Source organism: Euleptes europaea, chromosome 2, assembly GCF_029931775.1.
Source record: "Euleptes europaea isolate rEulEur1 chromosome 2, rEulEur1.hap1, whole genome shotgun sequence".
Lineage (NCBI taxonomy): Eukaryota > Metazoa > Chordata > Lepidosauria > Squamata > Sphaerodactylidae > Euleptes > Euleptes europaea.
In genome coordinates, this window is record NC_079313.1 from 42,560,568 (window position 1) to 42,574,673 (window position 14,106).

The 14,106-nt window shown below is 41.8% G+C and overlaps 1 protein-coding gene across 4 annotated transcripts in view; it reads right to left on the minus strand.

The window, feature by feature from the left end:
- Positions 1 to 2,550: 2,550 nt before the first annotated feature.
- Positions 2,551 to 14,106, minus strand: part of LOC130473511 (glyoxal reductase-like) — a 109,421-nt gene continuing 97,865 nt past the window's right edge. For 2 of the 4 annotated variants that reach the window (XM_056845048.1, XM_056845045.1), the window contains one exon: positions 2,551 to 2,663. Coding sequence is in view for 2 of the 4 variants with exons in the window: in XM_056845044.1 (XP_056701022.1) it covers positions 2,562 to 2,663 (102 nt within the window). In the remaining 2 variants the exon portion in view is untranslated. The remainder of the gene's footprint in view (positions 2,664 to 14,106) is intronic. The other 2 variants (XM_056845044.1, XM_056845046.1) reach the window with 1 other exon arrangement.

Here is a 14,106-nt window from a genome sequence, read left to right on the forward strand (position 1 = left end):
CACAGAGAGTACAAAAGTATTACAGAGAGCAAAGCCAAGACTACTTCTAGGTTATCTCTGCTAAAATTAACTTTGGTGTACACGATCCTCCTAGGAGGAAACAGGTTAGACACTTCTGTCCTTCAAGTCTTGTATGGGATGTTCTGTGGAACCTTTGGGAAGTACCTAATGCTGTTAACTTATGATACTTTGAAAGCACCCTTAGTTAGAAGTAAAATGTTATTCCGGCTTTATAGAAATTATTCATAAGAACTCGGCCACCATTTCATAGAGGTCTAAGCGAGGAGGGCAGCCTCATTCCTGATTTTCTTCAGTGTAAGGCTGTTTTCCTTTAGCAAGGCTTTGGTGAGTATGTTTCACACCTGCTCAAATTCAGCTTTGCCATGGTGTAGTCTAAAAAGAAATCCCCTCCTCTGTTCATATTGGCTACTATTCATGAGGCTTTGTGTGCGTGGGTGGGGGCATCCCTGCATTCTGGAAACCTTCACCTCTAATTAAAGATAATGGTGTGGGGGCTAGGTATAGTTTTTCACTGGTGTGGGAAAAGCATTCTTCACATACTTGGCAGTCCACTCTTTGTTTCTATTTTCTTATATGCTCTCAGTGTTGTTTCCTAGCTTCCTTGCAGATCCAGTATTGGATGGGAGAGCAAGATAAAATTCTTTGAACCACTGCCTCATATTCTTGAATTAAGCTCTGATCTGCCCACCCCCCCACAAAAATGTCTTTTGCTGTTGTGAGATCCAAACTGTATGCTTCAGCAGTAGACCAACAGGTCCCCTGTAAAGCAAAGGATTTGTGTTTTAAAGGACCAAAGGCATGCATGACCCCAGGTTGCTAAACCCTTTCCCCTCTGCTACCCTCCACAGTCCCTCTCTCCAGAGTTTGTCTTTGAGCAGTTCCATACTCCTATATCACTGTACTTATTAATTTAGACATCTGAGTCACAACAGGCAAAACCATGCTTTTTCTTTAAACAAAACAAGTAAAGAAAGAGACCCCTTAAGCTGTTTCTGGAACCACCATAGCTTAGATGTGGTCATTCCACAGGGAGCTTCAATACTGCACAGTTGCCCAACAGAGGGAGAGTTCAGAGAACTGCAAGGGATCACTTGGAAAAACAAAAATGTGGCAGGCTGTGGTATTGGGCTGAAACTCTGGCAGATTTGAAAGGGTTACATGAAATATCAAATGAATTCACTCTGTATGGTGAGCAGAAAAACTGAAACCAGCACCTATTTATAGAAAGAGCCCCAGAGTGTGAAATCAACCATATACATGTGAACCCCACCCTTCAATTGTACAATGGATCTCAAGAGATTTGTTCAACGGCTATTACCACTGAATACTGATGCACCAAGTACTATCGAAAAAGAGCCAACGCATGTCTGTGTTCCAGTTTAGACATTCGCTTCTTCATGATGCAGTCTGTTGGGGGAAGGTTTCCCAGTCACTGCAACTGATGTGGGTCCTCAACCCAATTACAGACAGCCATACTTCAATGCTACCTTCTACCCAGCCACGTGCCCACCAGGATGACTCACTCATCTTCCCAGCACCTTGCCAGCTTTTTGCTAAAGGAAACAAGGATATCGGGTATGGAATTCCCTTGTTCCTGTCTGCAAAATACAGAAGAAAAAAGGAGGCCTGCCTTGCAAGATTGAAGTGGTGACAGCTGCATCTCTCGCTGCATGAGTTGTGGTGCAAAGAGTGATATTGAGGTATAAATGCTTGTAGCAGGTTTGGGAATCTGCATCTATCGTAGTCACTGGTAGACTTTTTCCCTAAGATTTTTGTTAAGAGGCAAATATCTGAACCCTGGCTAAATGGTCCTGTTGGGTTGAATCCAGAAGTAATCATCCACTAAAGGAAGGTTCTTTTCTCAGAGGAACATAAATTTCCTGACACCCCCCACCCCGCAACCATCTGTGCTTTCTGAAATGCTTCTCTTGGGGGGTGGGGAAACCTCAGGAATGGCATGAGGGGTAAACTGACATCTGTAGTAGGAGGGGGCAGGAGTCGGCAAAAAAAAACCCCAAACATCCCTTTCTTCTGCTAGTGGAAACTTACCACTGGACTGAAGCTGTTGCTTTTAAGAAAAAATCCAAATGAAAACCATTCCATGCAACAAGATGTATTGGATTAAATCCTTTTGCTACCCATAAAATTAAATTGCAGTGCTTTAATAATATCTGGTTCTAAAATTATTTTGTTACTTTTGTTCAAAAACCAAGAACTTAAATAAACCAGACCTGCTAATTTCCAACAGCAAACTCCACCTGCCTCACACAGCCCCAATCATATGGCTGTACGCCTTCAATCTTCAGCAATATAATTTTTATTCAGATCCGGCTAGACTGATGAATGACTCATAAATGTCCAAAATGGTATTTTAGTGAGATCTGGAGATGAGAACATTGGATTACCTAAATAATTTGTTAATAAGAGAATGAGAAACTTCTGCATGCAACTGTGAATCGATTAAGCAGGTTGGTGGAGAAAGACTTGGGACAGTTCAGAAATAATGTTTTCAGTAATTGACACTTGTATATTGTTTAAGATTATCCTTTCCACAATGGGTAGGTAAGGTGAATCACTTTTCTGTTGATGTTCATGGAGTCTAAAAATTCCATATCTTCTTTTTCCAGATTAAAATCAAAAACCTGAAAAGAACAAAAAAGAAGAATGTTAATTAAAATATCCATTCATTATTGGACTGGAAAAAGACAGTAATTTTTACAGCACTGAAGACTGTGTGAAAGCAGGATTGCTGCTTGTCCAATTTTTCTTCCTAGCAAAATAAGCTTGGCAATTTTTTCTGTTGTTTTAAAAACCCCAAAATCTGAACAAAATCTGACAGTCGGACAAAAATGCATGTACACATCATGAGAAGTGAAAGCCTTGTCAAACCACTTTCAACTCTTAATTTTTTTTGTCTGTCTCCAGTTTGGTTTGCAAAAGCCTTGTGTGCCTACTAGCAGAAGGACAGGGCATAACTAAACAAATAAGCTTGTAACCAACCACTCCAACTATCCTGAGTAACAAAAACTCCACTTAAACACTTCCTATCACAGTGGAGAACTTGGTGTTTGAGTTGCTGTCTTCTCTACAGCAGAAAGATGGGCAGGACCAATGAGGGAAAGATCAGCGCTACTAATGTGCTGATTTCATCAGCATTCACCAAAATCCAGAAGTCACACTATGATATGTCTCCACTAGTGGCAGCCCTAGCACTATATGGATTGAATTAGTATGATTGGGAGGCTGAGAAATTATGCCTGAAGAAGCAGGAATAATTGTGTGTGGGGTGAGTGTAGGATGTTTTGATGTTATTCGGAACAGCTTATTAGGCATGCACAACAGTATGAAGAAGAATTGATCCAGGAAGGGAGTGTCTCCTGTTCTGGATAGGGTTACATTCCCCCCAATGCAGTATGTCCATAACTTGGGGGTGCTGCTGCCCCAGGACTCCTGTTGGATACACTAGTAGTGAAGGTGGCTTTTCCTGAGCAAAGAAAATCTTGTCACTGCAAAACATGTTCTGGTAACCTGTAGATTAGACTACTGCAATGTGCTCTACATGAGACTGTGTTTGAAGAGTGTTCAGACTCTACAATTGGTATAGAACGCTGCTGCCAGAATGTTAATTAGAATGAGTCGTAGGGACCATATCACTCCAGTCTTGTTCCACCTACACAGGCTCTCAATTTGCTTCCACACCCAATTCAGGGTGCTGGTATTGGCCTTTAAACCCCTATACAGCTTGGGGCCAGCATATCTTAAGGACCACCTACTCCCTATGAACCTACCCATCCACTCGGGACTTCTTCAGAGGCCCTACTTTGGGTGCCTCCACCATCTAAGATTTTAGACAAATGCCAACCCAAAAATGGGCTTTCAGGGTCATCAGATTTCAGAAGCTAAGCAGGGTTGGAACTGGTTAGTACTTGATAAAAGACCACTAAGTCAGTCCAGGGTCCAGCTAAGCAATGGGAAACCACCTCCATCTTGTTGCCTTGAAAACCCTATGGGGTCGCTGCCATAAGTCAGCTGTGACTTGACAACACTTTACGCACACAAACAGCCATTTCTCCATCAGCCCTGAACATATAGAAGATTATGGGAACATATGGAGCAATGAGTTTGTAGAATTTTCCTATTTAAAGTTCATTGTGAAGCCATTCAGAGGTTTGAGTCCCTTTAAACTGGACAAGCCTAGACATGCATAGCATGTGTCCTTTTTGAGGGGAAAAATAATTACACTCTTGGATTTTTATTCCCTCCAAGTCCAGTAGATGTATCTAGTAGAATTGTTTTTCCTGTTACTTAACAGTGAATTTTTATCTAGTAGGATTATTCAGTAGAATATTTTTCCTACCTGTTATCTAACAATGACTAGTCAGCAACAGCTGTCTGAAACATTACCTAATGGTATTGAATAATATTATATTGTGTTTTAAGATTTAAATATGAAAGAATTATGTTAGAAAGTTAAGAATATATTCATGTTTTCTTCAGGAGATGAGAATGCTGGTAAAATCAACCATTATAGAGGTATAGCAAAGACACAAATTGACTGTTTAATATATGTGGCTATGATCAGCAAAATAGCCTCCTAGAAGAGGAACTCCTTATATGGTAGTCTGCCGGGAAAGCTTGCAGCTACAGAGCATGTGCAGGAAAATAAATCGAGCGGGAAAATAAATCTCACCTCATAGATCAGATAAGGTCGGGAAAACTGATCTTGAATGATATAAAAGAAGGAGACTTCTAGCCAAGAGTTAGAGTTCCTAACAGGTTAAGAACCCTCTTGCCTAAATGGATCTCTCCATCCCCAGCGTGAGATGTAAGCTCTCAGACCTTGATCCTTGTGTGGATTGAGGCTCTTAGAGCTTTCCAGTCCTCATGGACTGGAGGAGCTTAGATCTTTCCAAGTCCTTGCGTAGACATGGAGGTTCTAAGAGCTCCCTGGCTCCCTTCTTATAGATCTCTCCATCCTTTGTATGGAGGCACTGAGGTCTCTTTAATTGTAGCATGGATGAAGGAGTTTTCACTAAGATCTATTAAGTCCTTGAATGGACTGAGAATACTCAGAGATTTCTCTAGGCTTTGCATATACTAGAGATTCTCAGAGACTCCACAACAAATGGAGAGTCTTAGAGGTCTACCCATCTTTAGCATAGACTGGGAACTCTCAGATCTCTCTAGTCCTGATAGACTGGAGAGTTTCATAAATGACATGATTGGGTAATGTATTTTTATGATATTCTAGATAATTTGAATTAAGATACTTTTAATTAAATCAGATCTTATTTACTGAACTAACCATTTTTACAGATCTGTGTAACTTGTATTTTCTGAATGAAATGTTATTACTGCTTTAAGGTTTAAAACTCTCATATAGAGGTATAGAGATTGTTTAAGATTGCTTGCAACATTCACATGTTTAAAACTCATAATGTCTAAACTTATGTAACATTTAAGACTTTGTAACCATCTATATTTTACATAATTTTGAAGCTATTCAATAAAAAGCTTACTCGGGTAAAAAAGCAGTTGAGTCCTGCTTATTAGGTATCTAACTGAATAACATACTTCTTCTCAGGAAGGGGTTGATTCTAAGAGCATAGGCAATGAAACGCACTGACCCGCTTCAGCATGTCTTAGAGCATGTTATCTGCATTGAGTCTCAGTGAGAATATAAAGTACATTAAATAAAAATAAATAAAATACTGTACATCTCTTCCTATTTATGCACAATTCACATCCAGCTCTGTCCCATAACTTTTCATCTGATTCTTATAATACTTCAGGGTTTGTAGTTCACTTCCTCCACTCTCCCATACAGCCTGAGTCCACTCACAAAAGAAGTCAGCATGTTAGTGGAACATAAAGGTTCTTAGGCATATGATTTAACCTTTCCTCTCTAACACAAAAGGCTGCATTTTCTTTTTAAAGCCCAGGAATAAGTACAGTAGAGCAGATTGTATCCACTCATTCACTACACACAATATCAGTTAGTGTATGTTTTAATGATGAACATAAAACATTTTAAGTTTGGTCAAATCCTGCTATGAAGCTATATAAAAAGAACGAAGGCTTTCTAATCTCACCTCTTTGCAGGCTTGGGGAATTACCTCAAAGCTATGATTCCGTGAATGGTACTTCTGTATGTAATCCCCAAATGTTTGGGTCTTGTGCAAATAGCAAAATCCATACAAAAGGGTTTCATCTATGGCTGAAACTTCTGCAAATCCAGGAAAATTTCCAGGTTTTCAGAAAATAATTACAGACCATTTTGGTGCTTTATGCATGGTTGCTTAACCCTCCTTTATTCCCTGTTTCAGCCAGGATCAAATTTTTGGAAATGCATGTTACCTCATTCCTTGGGAGCTCAACGCTGCTTAAACGCAAAACGAACCCAGCTTTTCCCATTCCTCTTCTGGACCGAGTCAAACCGGTCTTCTTGGCTCATTCCAGAGCCACACAGAAAGCGTACACCTTTCTTGGGTTGAGCTTCGCCCCACCCTTTTCCAAATCCTTCTTCAAGGCAGCCAAACAGGGGAACCACAGAAGATTGGCTTCTCACAGCCAATCACGAAGCAGTGTGTAAAGAGGCAGGGATTCAAGTGCTTCCTGCTACCTCGGAGCTCTTTCTGAGCAAAATAAAGGCTTTTTAAAAACGAGGCTTGGATTTCTCTCCCCCCTTCTTTCAGATTGCTCCATTTTATGTTTTTTTGTTCTTAAAATGCTTTTTTATGAGGCAGTTGGATCTGGGGGGGAAGGAAGTCTTCTCTCAGGGAGAGTTGGGAAGTCAGCCAATTACAGAGCAGCATTTAAAGGGGTGGGACTTGATTTGAACTTGGGAGACTGCTTTTCTGTATTCATGCCTCCATTAGAACACAGTTTCATCCCAGCCAATGCATACAGTTTCCCCCAACCCGGGTTACTTTGATCCTGGCTGAAACGGGGAATAAAGGAGGTTAAAGCGACCATGCATAAATGACCTTTGAGGTTTAACCCCCCCCCCTCCCAACTATTGTCCCAATGTTTGGGCATGCACAGATTTTTTTTTTTTTTAAAGCAAAACTGTTCATTCGGGCACCACTCCTGGTTGCTTTGAATACCCACAATGAGGCACCTTCCTTCAGATTTGGGGGGGGGGGGAGGGAAGTGGCAGCCAGAAGGAGGAAGCAACACCAATAAGGAGGGTAGGGGCAGTGGTAAGGAGAAGCAGCAAGGGGTGCCTGGTGCACCAAGTTGCCTGGACCACAAGGTGCAGAAAAATGGAGGTGATGCAGATGTATAGAGATGGGTGAGCAATTTGTTCAGCTTTGCTTGTAAATTTCGCATGGACTCACTACAAGATCATTCCAAAAGATTCACATTCTCCCTGAGAGGTGCAGAATTTTCCAGACCCTTGAGAAGTGTGCTCAAGATTCACGTAAAGGCTTTCCAAACCGAAGCCTCATTGGAGCCATAAAAGCAAGCCCATTTTTAAGTAACTGCAGGATGTTTTTTTGGGGAAAATCAGATTTCTATTGCTCAGATATTAAAAGAAGTGCAGAGAGACTTGCAAGCCTTGTTTACATCAGCAAGAGTACTTTCATCCTGAAAGCAATGCTTTGAAAAGATAGTTTTAACGTCACTGGTTTTCCTGTCAAAGTGATGCTGCGGTTTAAAGGGAAACAGACTGGTGTTTACCATTGCCTAGGCAGCTAGTGGTGCATGTCTTTTGACTTTGAGGAATCCTCAACTTATAATTACTGCAGCCTGTTTACTGCCTATATGGCAGTGACATAATTATCTCCTAGCTTAAGCTGTGGGGAAAGGAGCTGTAGCATCTTCAGCTCTTTGCAATAACTGGTCAGAAATGCCTTGTGTGTGCATTTTACCACCAGCATTACTCAGCTGGGAGGTTTGAACTGCCTTTCACTCAACCCATAAGTAAGCTGTTGTAAAAAAATATAAAAGGTAAACACACTAACACACCCTGGCCTTGGAAAATGAGACAGGAAACTTCCTAGCTGGGCAGCCGTCAGAAAGGGACTCGCCCTTCCCCTTTACTTTTCTGTTTGTTTTCCCTACTCATTATTTCAAAGTGGCTTGCATTCTCACACTAATCAGAGTATCCTTACAAAAGATGCTAGATTATGGTTTACACATTCAAGATTTTGGCTTATTTGATCAATTGCCAATGGATCCAAGCTGCTTTGAAAGCTCATTTTCAGTCCTCTGCATAAACACACCCTCCGTTTTACTGCTGGGTTGTCCAAGAGCAGCGACTTTCTTTTTGTTAAGTCTTGTTACAACTTTTGTTATACTGATCAAAGACCGAAATAAATTTTATGAAGCGACTTTAGTTTCCATTTGCATAAAACTGAAGTATAGCCCCAAAACTCAGCTTTCCATAGGTTGGTTTCCCTGAATGTTTCATTCAGGATGCCTCCCATTAGTTTGACTCAGAAAAACACAGCATTCACAAATGGTATTATCACTTGAGAGGCCAGCGATTGGAAAATTCAGCCAATTCAAACTGTCTGAGGCTATACACAGATAATTTTAAATAAGCAATGGGACAGAATGGAAGTTGAACCAGGATTCAGAGCTTCTTTCAATGCCAAGGTTAAGTAGGAACATATGCTATAATCTCAATTAAATGTATTAGCAGCCCCCCATTCTCTCTCTTTGCCATGGAAGGAGAAGGAAAAGAAGAATAAGAGTTGGCTTTTCTACGTCAGCTTTCGCTACCAATTAAGGAATAATCAAACCAGCTTACAATCACTTTCCCTTCCCCTCCCCACAACAGACACCCTGTGAGGTGGGTGGGGCTGAGAGAGTGTGACTGGCCCAAGGTCACCCAGCTGGCTTCGTGTGTAAGAGTGGGGAAACCAACCCAGTTCACCAGATTAGCCTCCGCCAATCAAGATTCCATCCCATTCTACTGTTACCAACACTGATACAGTCTAGCACTGACACAAAAAAACAAACCCATAGCAAACATATGCAGGGTGGGCCTTTGCAATTTTTTCTGAGAAAACCCAGCAGTAAAACTGAGAATGCCTTTATGTAGATAACTGGAAATGAGCTTTCAGAGCAGCTCCCTGTTAGCTTGGGTTAAATTACAGCTGATGCAGATACAGCCTGATTCAGTTCTCAGTTAAGTCCTGTTACAGACAGGGGGCTGAAAGATAGAGTGAAAAAGGCTAAACTTAAGTGTCATCTCAGGCCCCTGGCATTGGTGTCATCAATGTGCTGACAACACCCAGATCTAGAAACCTTTAAAAACTGTAGGCAAGCCTATATTTGATTCTGGAGCATATGATCCATATGGTAAAGTCCTAATAATAAACACAGGTCGCTATAATAAAAGATACAAAAGAGCTTTTTGTGATGCTTCAGATAAAATAAGGAGGAAGCAAACATGAATTGTTCACCTTTTCACCTTGTTTCAAGGCTTTGTCAGAAAGAAGATGACATATTAAGTCCCTGCAAGGGGACACATGTTCTGCCCCAAGATCTGTGGGAGATATATTTCTTTTCACATGATCCAGATGTGTATAGGGAGACAGTGAAAGTATCTCCATCCTTGTTTCCTCTCTGGCACACCTAAAGGAGCTCTAAGAATTCCCCCCTTCTTTCTGTATTAATTCTTGTGTATAACTCATTGACTACAATGCACAATATGTAAGAAAATTGTTTTTTAAATTGAATATATGTACTTACGAATGCAATTTTTGCTTAATGTCTGTAATACTTTAAACTGCATACCTTGCACTTGTGAATACACTTGTGCCTCCCAATTTTGTGCTTATTCATTCAGAAGTCTCCTGTAGTGCAGTGGGACTTACCCCCTACAAAACTATAACCTTGGACAAATTGGAATAGTAGGGAAAGTAACCAAATGCCAGTGAAATGAAATTCACTCTTTTTTATTGACACTAAATGGGCACTGCATTTCTTAATTAGCCTTAGTGTAGTTTGTTTTTGAAGAAATGGAAGTATGCCTTCTTGCCATTGTGCTAAGTGGAGATCTGAGGTAGAGTTTGGTTTTCAGTTTGCATACCTTTAACAGCTGCTTTTAAAAGAAAAACAATTATCTTGGCAGCCTTTCTACTTCTCGCACACATAGGATTTCAACATTGCTCATGCACATCCTGACAACTGTGCCATCTGACACAGCTGAGAAACTCCTTCCTCTTTTCTCCTCTCCTCTTTCAGATCACTTACAATACTGAAAAAAAAAAAAAACTTGAGCTACACAATTGCCATGCCTCCCCCCCACCTTTTTACAAAATCAGGCTTTGAAATGAACTCTTGCTCAGGAGACTGAATTTAAGCACTGCTTCCAGATAATCATGCAAGGAAGCTGATGTAAATGGAAAAAGAGCTGGTTCTTCTTTCAGGATAGATGAGGTGGCTCAGATTACTAACTTAACATGGGCAGGCAGGGTACGTTTGTGGCTTTATCTGCAAGGTTGACAAAGCACTGTAAGGAATGAAAATCTCTTATAACCTTACCTAATTCTAGGGTTGCCAATTTTCTAACTGCTCCCCTGCAACAGCCCCTTCATCTCCATCCTAATTAAAATTCAGCCTGTTTGATTTTTGTCAGTCCAGCTGCAGTTAAAATGTAGGTGTAGAAGCAGTTTAAAAACCCCTTGTACTCCACCACCAATTCATAAAAGGTAAAGGTCCCCTGTGCAAGTACCGGGTCATTCCTGACCCATGGGATGATGTCACATCCCAACGTTTACTAGGCAGACTTTGTTTACGGGATGGTTTGCCAGTGCCTTCCCCAGTCATCTTCCCTTTACCCCCAGCAAGCTGGGTCCTCATTTGACTGACCTTGGAAGGATGGAAGGCTGAGTCAGCCTTGAGCAGGCTACCTGAAACCGACTTCCGTCGGGATTGAACTCAGGTCGTGAGCAGAGCTTGGACTGCAGTACTGCAGCTTACCACTCTGTGCCACAGGGCTCTTTCACCAGTTCATAACCACTTGTTAAAGGCAGACTTACATTAATTTAGACATTTAATTTTTAGAGTGTAAGAAAAACAGAATATCATTTCCATTTCCCCATATTCTGTGACATATGTTGCTGGCATTGCAAATGGACAGTCCCCATTTCCAGGAAGTAAATCTAAAGATCCTGCAATAAGCATCTCAGATCTTTGTCTGCGGCACCCCCCACCCTATTTCTATAAATCTGCTTAACTTGCATTACCTTTGCCCACAGATAGTGCAGTTTTGCACCAGTCTCCATAGTTCACCCCTCCCAGTGGAGCAATAGCTATTGGGGGGGTACAAATCTGACAAGGAAGCACTGGTATGGCAGATAGTAGCTATTTTCATGGTGAATGAAGCCCCAATACTTGCATGATGAGGATAAATTTTTCATCCAACCCCTCCCCTCAAAGCTGGAGGAAGCAAGGGTGTGCTTTTGAACTTTCGATGTAAAATGGCCACTCGGCTCCGCGCCCTCCCCTTATACCGGTCATGTTAAAAGCTGCTTATTTGGTCAGTTTCACAGCGAGGGATGGCTGAGGGGACTGGTTTCCCCCCCCTGGGGGGAGGGCGGTTTTGCTCTCATGAGATAGAGATAGCCAGTGTTGGGCAGGGGGTTGTCCGGACCCCTCTCTGTTATGGCTGTAAAACGGCCACTGGGATCATATTAAATGAAAGATTCCCGCAGCAGGGCTGGCCAGGGCTGGTGACACTTTTTTTAAAAAACTGTCAATTACAAAGTTGTGTTTTCAGGGAGGAGGGACTCAGACGGTTTGCATTGTCACTGGAGATTTATTCATGGCAAAAATTTACTCTACTCCTAGAATTTTTTCAGGGGCAAAAAGCCCCCATGCATAAAGTTTTGATAATCTGGATCAGAAAACTGGGTGTCTAGAGAGCGGCAAACCCAGCACAGATTTCCCCTGCATAAATGGCCTTTATGTGGCTATCCTGTTTGTTGAGGCTAAAATGGTGTTTAAGTGCGGTATATACAAATGCCTGGTTCAGTTACTTACAAGGGCCAAAGATATTGCGACTATGATAGATGAGCGGCTGCACAGATACCTTCCCTTTCACTGGTTTCATGTCACATGGGTGCTTCCCCTGGGTTCCTGTATTGAGTTAGGATTGAAGTTCACACTATTCTTCCTCCTTAAAGGAAGTAAACATCATATAGAAGGTTGGACAGTGCAATCTTTCCCTCCTCCCACACACCATATGGGAAGTACAGGCATCTCTGGGGAGCACCAGTATCACGTGTCACATTGCAAGAGAGACAGGAGGGGGCGCGCCCATCTGTTCCTTTACCATGGAAAACAGGCACTGTGGATCTGGCAAACATCCAAATGTGAAGGGTGTGCATGCATCTCTAATCACCCAATGAATACAAGCTGAGGAGATATGGAACAGAGGTTCCACACATCAGGCCCCCAAGCATTTACTAATATGCATCTGCTCATCACACTTGGAGTTTATTATGGGAAATATCAGTGTACTATGGAAAACACAGTTGCCATGTAAAGAAAGAAGAATCTCTTACTCTCAGAACAGACCCAAAAAGCTTCATTCATTTTAGATGTATGGCTTTTTAAAAAAAAAAAAACAACCCATGCACTTGTCAGGAAGTTAGGACTGGTGGCTACTCCCTCTGCAGAGGATACTCTGAAGCCAGGTCTACAGACACATACACAAAAGAATGAGATGGCAGAAAGGACTGTACCGTTTCAGGCTGCAGGGGAGTATGTTCTCTATTTAATAGCTTCTTACAGGTAAATTAGCACCACAGCAGGGATCAAATAGATCTAAAATATCTTTCTCATGGGCTAGTCCCCCCACCCGAATATGTAGTGTGCTTTTACATAGCAGAACATTAAGAAATGGCACCCTCCCTTGCAGTCTGCAGTAGTACAGCTTACTCTACCACATCAGCGTTCTACCACCTCATTTTGCTGCTTGTAAAGACCAGGCCAAGATAAACATTAATTTGTTTAATGTGTGAAATGCCCCACATTGTAATAGGAGGTTAAGACAGAACTCAAAAGCATGTGTCTCATAAATATAATCAGATTTATTTTAGACGAACCTTGAGGTATTCCTTGGAAAGGTCTGCAGAATTTTCCAGACGTTCTGAGGCGAAGACATTGTATCTCCAATTAAGAAGTGGGTAGTAACTAAATTTCAGGGACAAACAGCAATACCGGCTAGCTATAAGCTGAAACTCAATAAAAAAAACAACAAGGAGTATTGTTTTGTGATATGACTAAAACATCACAGCAGTGGGAAAACTACTCCAGGAAATCCAAAAACAATATAAATCACAGTCAAACTTTCCATACCCTTCTAGACACAGGAACTCCTAAAACAACAGACCAGCATGACTGCATACCAAATGCCAGGCTGATAATCAAATGAGCCTGCAGAAACCCTAATTATGCACTATAGAAACTCTCAGTTATGTTTTTAATTACAAGATCCAGTAACAGTGAGGAGTTCACAGTGCACTGAACCTCTTAAGAGCTAACCTACAGGAAAGCTAAATAAACTTCTAGTGAAGCTGCAACAATATCAAGGACTGAATATAACACTGACTGCAGCCCTGCAATACAGTTTTGCCAAATGGCTGCACCAAGTAAAGAAAGCTGCCTAGACAAAAAATTTGCAAAAGTCCAGCACAGCAGAGATCATCTTGGGTAGTACCCAAAACTATCAGTGTCTGATTCAGACAGTCTTACAGAATAGTTGTGCCTGAGGAGGCCCTGCTGAAGTTGATACTATCAGTAAACCACTCCGTGTTCCAGAAAAGTTCGATGAGAAGAGGGAGGATTTCTCTACCTTCCTGGCCCAATGCCGGCTGTACATGAGCACCTGGGCCCAGGACTTCACGACAGACCAGCTCAAAGTGGGCTTTGTGATCAGCCTGCTGAAAGACCGAGCTGCCGGGTGGGCCACGCCTCTCCTGTTGCAGGATTCTCCACTGCTACGGAATTACTCTCAATTTGAGCAGGATCTGAAGACTGCCTTTACCGAGGCACATAAGGAGGGGCACGCTAACTGACTGTTTAGGAAGCTACGGCAGGGGCCATGCTCCATGGCTGACTATA